The 7506-nt window shown below is 47.1% G+C and overlaps 1 protein-coding gene across 2 annotated transcripts; it reads right to left on the bottom strand.

Annotated features, from left to right (window-relative positions):
* Positions 1-4127: 4127 nt before the first annotated feature.
* LOC125523090 (germin-like protein 5-1) lies at positions 4128-7185 on the bottom strand. 2 transcript variants are annotated; one of them, XM_048688137.1, is made up of 3 exons: positions 7073-7185; positions 6723-6887; positions 4128-4784 (listed from the first exon to the last, which is right to left on the bottom strand). In XM_048688137.1, exons 2-3 carry the CDS (start codon positions 6841-6843, stop codon positions 4252-4254), a joined length of 654 nt encoding a protein of 217 aa, XP_048544094.1. In that variant the 5' UTR covers positions 6844-6887; positions 7073-7185; the 3' UTR covers positions 4128-4251. The 2 variants fall into 2 exon arrangements, with proteins under 2 accessions (XP_048544094.1, XP_048544093.1); XM_048688136.1 differs by having other exon boundaries at positions 6957-7176.
* Between the last annotated feature and the right edge of the window lie 321 nt (positions 7186-7506).

Below are 7506 nucleotides of genomic sequence, written 5' to 3'. Positions count from 1 at the left end.
CAATGAAAGCACCAATGTCGGTGTCAAAACCGGCGGATCTCGGGTAGGGGGTCCCGAACTGTGCGTCAAGGCGGATGGTAACAGGAGACAAGGGACACGATGTTTTTACCCGATGTTTTTACTCAGGTTCGGGCCCTCTCGATGGAGGTAAAACCCTACGTCCTGCTTGATTAATATTGATGATATGGGTATTACAAGAGTAGATCTACCACGAGATCAAGGAGGCTAAACCCTAGAAGCTAGCCTATGGTATGATTGTTGTATATGGAGTTGATGTCCTACGGACTACAACCCTCTGGTTTATATAGACACCGGATAGGGTTAGGGTTACATAGAGTCGGTTACAATGGTAGGAGATCTTGAATATCCGCATCGCCAAGCTTGCCTTCCACGCCAAGGAAAGTCCCATCCGGACACGGGACGAAGTCTTCAATCTTGTATCTTCATAGTCCTGGAGTCCAGCTGAAGGTATAGTCCGGCTACCCGAACACCCCCTAATCCAGGACTCCCTCAACGGCTGTTGCTGTTGCTGCTGACCGCCGCGGCGGCCCCTGCAGCGCTTTTCAGCGGGAGGAGCGGGGGGCGCGGGCGGGCCGTACGGCAGTGGCAAGAGCCCCGGCTGCTGGGGCGTCGGGAAAGGCGCCTGATGACGCCGCGGGGGTGCCGGGGCAGCGGGAGGCGCCGGAGGCCCGCCGCGGGTGGTGCCGCGGCAAGGACGGTGTGGATGGCGCGCGTCTTCACCTGCTTCATCCGCCGCTCCTCCAACCGGAGGTACGCAACGAACTTGGCGAAGGATGGGTTGGGGATGAGGCTGAGGTTCCCCGTGGTGTTGCCGAAATCCTCGTTAAGCCCGACGGTGAGCGTGCTGAGGAGGAGGTCATCATCGACCTTGGCGCCGATATCGCGAAGCTCGTCAGCGAGAGTCTTAAGGCCGTGACAATAGTCGTCGTTGGAGGTGTTGTCCTGATGACACCCAAAGAACTCTTGCTGCAGAAAAACGCGACACTAGAGCTTGTTGTCGGTGAAGAGCCCGTTCAGCTTGGTCCACACGGCGCAGGCATCATTACCGTCCGTCACGACCGTCTGGAAGAGGTCGGGCGTGATGGTGAGGAAAAACCAGCGGATGATCGTGGTGTCGATGGTGGACCAGTCATGAAACTCGGGAACGAGGTTGGAGTCGACGGTGCCGTCCACGTGGTCCATGAGATGATACTCCCGAAACACGAGGAAGAAATACGTTTCCCACGAGTGGTAGGAGGAGTCAGCCTGGGAGAGATGAACCGGCACCCGCTCGAAGATGTTGAGCTTGCGGATGTCGTTGACGTCGGGAGGGTTGGCGTCGACGAACGGGTTAAAGTTGGTGGACATGGAGGAGGTGACAGACAACATGGTAAGAACAGGACAGTGCGGATGATCGCGGCAACTGCTGTTGCTAGCGGACGAAGTTGCGGCGGCTAGAGGACGAAGCAGGCGACACTGGCGAGTAGATCGGGTGAAGCGGGCGATCGCTGGTACTGGCAGTTAGCGAGCGGGGCAGAAGACGCGGCTAGCGAGACGGGATCAGGCAGCGGCCTGCGGAAGCGGCTAGCGAATGGGCACGCGGCGAAGCAACTAGTGAAGCAGCCGAACGGGCACGCGGCGTGCGGCGCTAGCGACAAACGGGCACGCGGCGTGCGGCGCTAGCGACGAGCGGGCGAAGCGGCGTGCGGGATCGGGCGAAGCAGCGTGCGGGATTGGGCACGCGGCTGAGCAGGCTCGCGACACGGCAGGGAGAAGGTGCGCGGGCGGCGACGGCGCGCGGCGGCGGCAGCGGAAGCGAGGGGCCTCTACCTCAATCTATACAACAAACTAGAGAGGTGGGCCTAGTCAATATACATGCACAAATAATACTCAACACTCCTGCTAATTAAGGGCAGCGCGGATCACCAAATAAACATCACCAAATGTCTGCGGACATGTTCAGACGTGTCCGTGGAAAGTGGGTGGAGCGCCAACCATCCAACCATAGGCATCAAACGTCCGGCCCATTTCAAACGATCTCTCACAGACACGGATGAAATTGAAGCGGAACAGACTTGATTTAAACAAGTTTAATGTATTACAACCAGAGGACGAAATTAAACAAGTTAGAACATAAATTTAAACTAATCCAGACTAAATCTAGGCGAGGTACCAGACTGTGACCTTATAGAGGGGCCTCGCATCGTCATCCCCACCGCCATCCGGGCCTTTGTCATCCAATCTGGAACATGTAGGTGCCAATATGAGCAGGGCCGTCTCCACAAATTCGGGGGCCCGGTGCAAAATGCGAATGGGGGCCCTATATTTCTGGAATACAGGTTGCTTCATGAAAATACTATAACAAAAAAAGATTGAACCTGAATTTTAAACTAGCAACAATCTTGAAAATCTTGGCGTATGACAACTTGGTCAACTAACCTACTACATATCTTGATGAACTGGTGCATATACACACAATATAATCACTAATATAATCATTCAACGGAACAAAATAGTCTAAATTAAATAGTGTTTCGGTTTGAGCGCACTTGGTGGACAGATCGGTGGTGCCCTCGCCTTGGTATGGGCCACCGGCTGTTTCTAATAGTGCATTTTTATTTCAGAATAGGCAAAACATTATATTAAGAATAGAAAAGAGTATTTACAGGATAGAGTTATAGCGAAGAAAAACTGAATGAAACTTGACATTAAGCAACCCCTTGAAGAAACCTGTCAGATTGGGTCACCCAAACGTCCATTCACCATGACCCTTGTAGTAGCAGCAGAGAGGAACAAAGCCGTGCATTGAATCCAATTGTTCCCAAAACTGAAATGCTGCATAATTTCAATGAGGAATGGCCAGCCAACAGACTAAAAAACACAAGCTATAGTAAGTCAGATCATCAGAGAAGGCACCTTCCTGCGATGCAGTGCACGGACAACTTGCTGTTGCTGTACCATACGAAAATTCTTCATGCGAGAAGGGATATGGGATGCACCTCCGGGGAGGAAACAAAACGATCAAACTAGACAACACCTCTAGCCTTCGTCATCGTGCGGCGGCGCCACACTTCGTTCGTCTCGGGAAAATGGATATCAATCGGCGGCAGGCTGTGTCAATCCGAACTCAGAAAAGGTCATTCGGGAAATTGAGGAAAAAGTCCAGTTTAGGAGAGCCATGGGCCTGTGTTAGTTATAAGAATGGCCCAAAATTAAGGAGACATAGGCCTAGAATTGAGGGCCCCTAAAATTTGGGGGCCCTGTGCGGTTGCACAGCCCGCACAGGCCCCTGGACGGCCCTGGATATGAGCTGGGTGAGCGAGGTCTCTCCTCCGTCTCATATGGGATCGGCACGACGGCACATGCCAGATATCCTACACAATGAAATGTGTTTTGGCATTCTAATCCGGATATTTATTGTTTGGTTGCTACCCACGTTCGCCCTGCCAAATCGCGGGCCGACCATAAGTTGGTGACCAAATCGCCCGCCTTGGTTTCGCCAACAATTTGGTGTGGAATCAGAGGAGGGAGTGCGGGCAAGCTGGGCGTGCCAAAAAATTAGAAGCGGCCAAACAGACGCCCACGTCCCGGTCAATGCCAATATTTTGGCTCGGCAGTTCAGGGCAGCTATCCAAACGCGACCCCATAATAACAGGGATCCTCCTCCTTCGCTTGCTCTCCTCCTCAAAAGCCCACACTTGTACACCGCTCGGGAGTTATTGCTTCATTTAGAGTCTAAACAAACGTTAAGATTAGTTTTATCCAGCCGAAAAAAATAGTTTTATCCAAATATGCGTGTGCAAATCTTAAGGCCTTAGGCCACTCACAATGCATAGTACCATGTGCTAGAACTTACTACATTCACATTGCATAATATCATGCACTACTATCATATTTCACATAATTTTTTTCCGTGAATGCCATGTCATTTAATTTATAATTTGTAAAATTCAATACAAAGTTGTGGATATAATCTTCTTGTTTACTTCTCTCATTTCCAGGTATGATATCAGAATATTCTCTCACATCCTCAATTCCAATGCCACATCATCTTTTTTTCTTTCTTAAGTTTTACTTCATGATACTATATACTATGATACTTGCACCGGAAAAGGTCGTATGCGTCATGGAATATCACTCACAGTATTTTTTTATTTCTAATTCCATTGCAAATGTTTATCACAAATAAACACATCAAGATTACGATGCCTGAGAAAATGCAATAAATTACTAGGAGACTGGAACAAGCATTCAAGACGGTCGGAAGTTTGCCCGGATGTTGTCCACGGTGTGCTTGTCCGTGAGGAGCGTCTTGGCTAGCAGATCGTCGGGGAGTGTCCCGGCGAAGAGCGCATCGGCGAGGAGCACCAGCCCGGGGTCCTGGCTGGTGAGGCTGGCGTAGAGCGCGGTGGGGGCGGTGCCGTTGTTGTAGAGGAAGTGCATGAGCCCCTGCGGCACGGCGAACACGTCGCCCTTGCTGAGCACCTTGGCGAAGAGCTTGTTGTCCGGGTAGGAGGAGACGAACCCGAAGTAGACGGAGCCTTCCAGCACCAGGGCCGTCTCGGCCGCCCTGGGGTGGTAGTGCGGCGGGAAGATGGCCCCCGGTGCAAGGTCGATGCGGGCGTACCGCTGGCCCTGCGTGTTAAGGCCTGGGATCTGCACGGTCAGCGCTGAGTACCCGTAGCGCTCGCTCGTCGTGTCGTGCAGCTTGTCGGCACCAGCGAAGAAGAAGTTGTCGGACACCACGGCCGCCGGGTCCTTGCACGATAACCCATTCACGCGCACTGCATAGTACATATACATATAAAGAGCTTATATGACCACATCATGAAGCAGTCCCTCGGCCCCCATTCACATTCGTGATTTAGCGAGTATTGATCACCAGTTATAACAATAATACCCTCCCACTCTAAATTAGTTGAAGTTCTAAATTTACTTAAGCCTAAATTTCTCTAAATTTGATCAAACTTGTCTAACTTTGTGTTAAAGTCTGCAGCATCAAATATATGTAGCACGACAATATAGTTTATGATCTCTAATCTTTATCTACTAATAAAATGGCTATCGCTTTTGGTCGTCCGTCATTAAAATTACCTTTTAAGTTGATAAAAATTACCCACTAATGCCACCTATCAAAAATAACCGCCTGCTTCGCTGTTTTATAGGCACGCGACGAGTTTAATTCATAGAATAACGGACAATAGAGTGGTGGGCAGACCGCTACTCTAGCGATGAGACCAGGGATCGATCCCCAGCTTTCACACAAAACATCTTTCTTTTCTCACGCATGTCTTACCCATGTATGCGTGCATGGGCCGGCCCATCTGTGGGGCTTCACTCTCCTTTTTTTCATTTTACTTTTTCGTCTTTTCTTTTCTCATTCTGTTTTCTTTCTTCTTTCTTCTTTAAATTAATTCGGGATTTTAATATTCTAAAGTTGCGAGTTTAAAAAAATATGTATGAGCAATCATAAAATACTTCCTTAGTCCGAAAATATTTCTCTTCAAAAGGGATAAAAAGGGATGTATATAGAACTAAAATACATCTAGATACATTCCCTTTTATTCATTTTGATGACAAGTATTTCCGGACGGAGGGAGTATATGTGAATTCAAAAATGTTTAGAAAATCATAAAATTTTTGCAGATTCAAAAAATGTTGGTGGTTTTGCAAAAATGTTCTCAAAATTATAAAAAATCACAATTAGGAAAAAATGGCCGGGAAATAAAATCATGTTCATGATTTTGAAAAAATGACCATGTATTCAAAACATATTCGGGAATCTGAAAAGAAATGTCCATGACATTTTAGAAAATGTTTACATAAAATAAAACATTTGTTTTTTAAAATTTGTTCCTCATTTTTTGTAAAAAAGTTCATCGACTCAAAAAATGTTTGTTGAGGCAAAAAAAGTTAATGAATTCAAAACCGGTTCATACATTTAATTTTTTTGTAAACAAAACTAATGTTCATGATTGTTTTTTGAGAAAATTAAAAATTAAAAAAATTGTTGATTCGAAAAACCGTTCACTGATACAAAAGTATTTTATGTCTAGGATTTGATTAGTTTTTCCAAAGTCTTCATATGTCTTGGCGTTGGGAGTAGTTCGTGGTCAATGAGATTTGTTTTTAAAGTTTTAAAGATTCCCTTGCGCAACATAATGACAAGTGTGACATGCACAAGCAAAGTCATAGCCTTGGGATTTACCACGTCGAATGCACTGTGATCATGTGGACATCGCAACCATCATCAGCTAGGGTGAGAGAGAAAATGGAAACATGGTGAGCCACTATGTTAAAATAGAGTACGCTCATATATCAGGATACTGAGTCATACTTATTTGGTTAGCCATAATTTTTTGTTCCCCGTTGCAACGCACGGGTATATTTGCTAGTGAGACTAATTTTGTGTTATAGATGTTGGTGTATTTTTCCATAAACTTTATCAAACTTAAACAAGTTAACTTAGGACAAAACTAATAATTCAATTAATTTCAAACAGAGGGAGTAAGCAGTGTAGCATAAAAACTATTCCATTGTTTTCTCAAAAAAGAAAAACACAATTGGAACTTTTGATGTAATTTCTCTCCGCAAAAAATAAGTTGAGTTCGATTAGTCAAATTATGAGTCGAAGTTGAATATTGAAATGTGTGGCGCCGTGTAAATTAGAACGGAGGGAGCAGAACCCAGAAGGATGCGCACGTACGGCCAGTGTTACTTACCTTTGGACGTGGAGTCGGCGACACAGAAGTCCTGGAGAGGGTTGGGGTCGAAGGCCTCGCCGCCATGGCCGGAGCCGAGAGCAACGAGCGCGGCCACGAGGAGCAAGGCCGCAGCAGCCATGGCGGGTGGGTCTTCTCGATCAGCACATGCGCAGCGAGAAACGACTGCAAGATAGATAGGAGTATATAGTACTAGTGAACTTCCATGAATGAGGAGCCGTGGTGCGAACGTACATGGTGGAATTCCGGTGAAAACGAACGCAGCTTTGCTGAAGGTCAACGAAGGCCCCTGTAGTCCTGTTTAGAAGCTTCGAAATTGCTTTGTCTAATCATGCAGGGAGAAAACTAACCAGCTTTCACGGACGGGGTAGGCCTTGTGTGGGGACTCCGTCTGGAAATTAACGCAAGTTTTCAAAAACTATTCGTAATATTTCGGAAGAGTGTGCGAGCGGCGAGCGCGTCATTATCTATCATATCATTGCGAATTTTTGGCGTGCCTGCCTTGAATTTATAGGAGGGGATTCATACAGGAGCGTGGAAAAGGATTGAAACAAAGCCATTGGTTAGCTTCCACGGTTGCAAGCCGGGTTTAATCTAAGTTGGCAGGCACGTTTTGCTCAGCAGAGGCTAAGACGACATCTCACCAGCTTTGATGGGCCCCAGCATGGTTGAAATGTGTGCATTGTGAGTGTCAAGGTTTGAATTAACATATTAAGCTAATGTAGTAGGTGATTTTCTTCTTCTTTTTGCGGGTGAATGTAGTAGGTGAATTTGAGGGTTAGTG

Source organism: Triticum urartu, chromosome 7, assembly GCF_003073215.2.
Source record: "Triticum urartu cultivar G1812 chromosome 7, Tu2.1, whole genome shotgun sequence".
Classification (NCBI taxonomy): domain Eukaryota; kingdom Viridiplantae; phylum Streptophyta; class Magnoliopsida; order Poales; family Poaceae; genus Triticum; species Triticum urartu.
The sequence above is the reverse complement of the archived record's forward strand: the minus strand, read 5'-3'. Positions and strand labels throughout refer to the sequence as shown.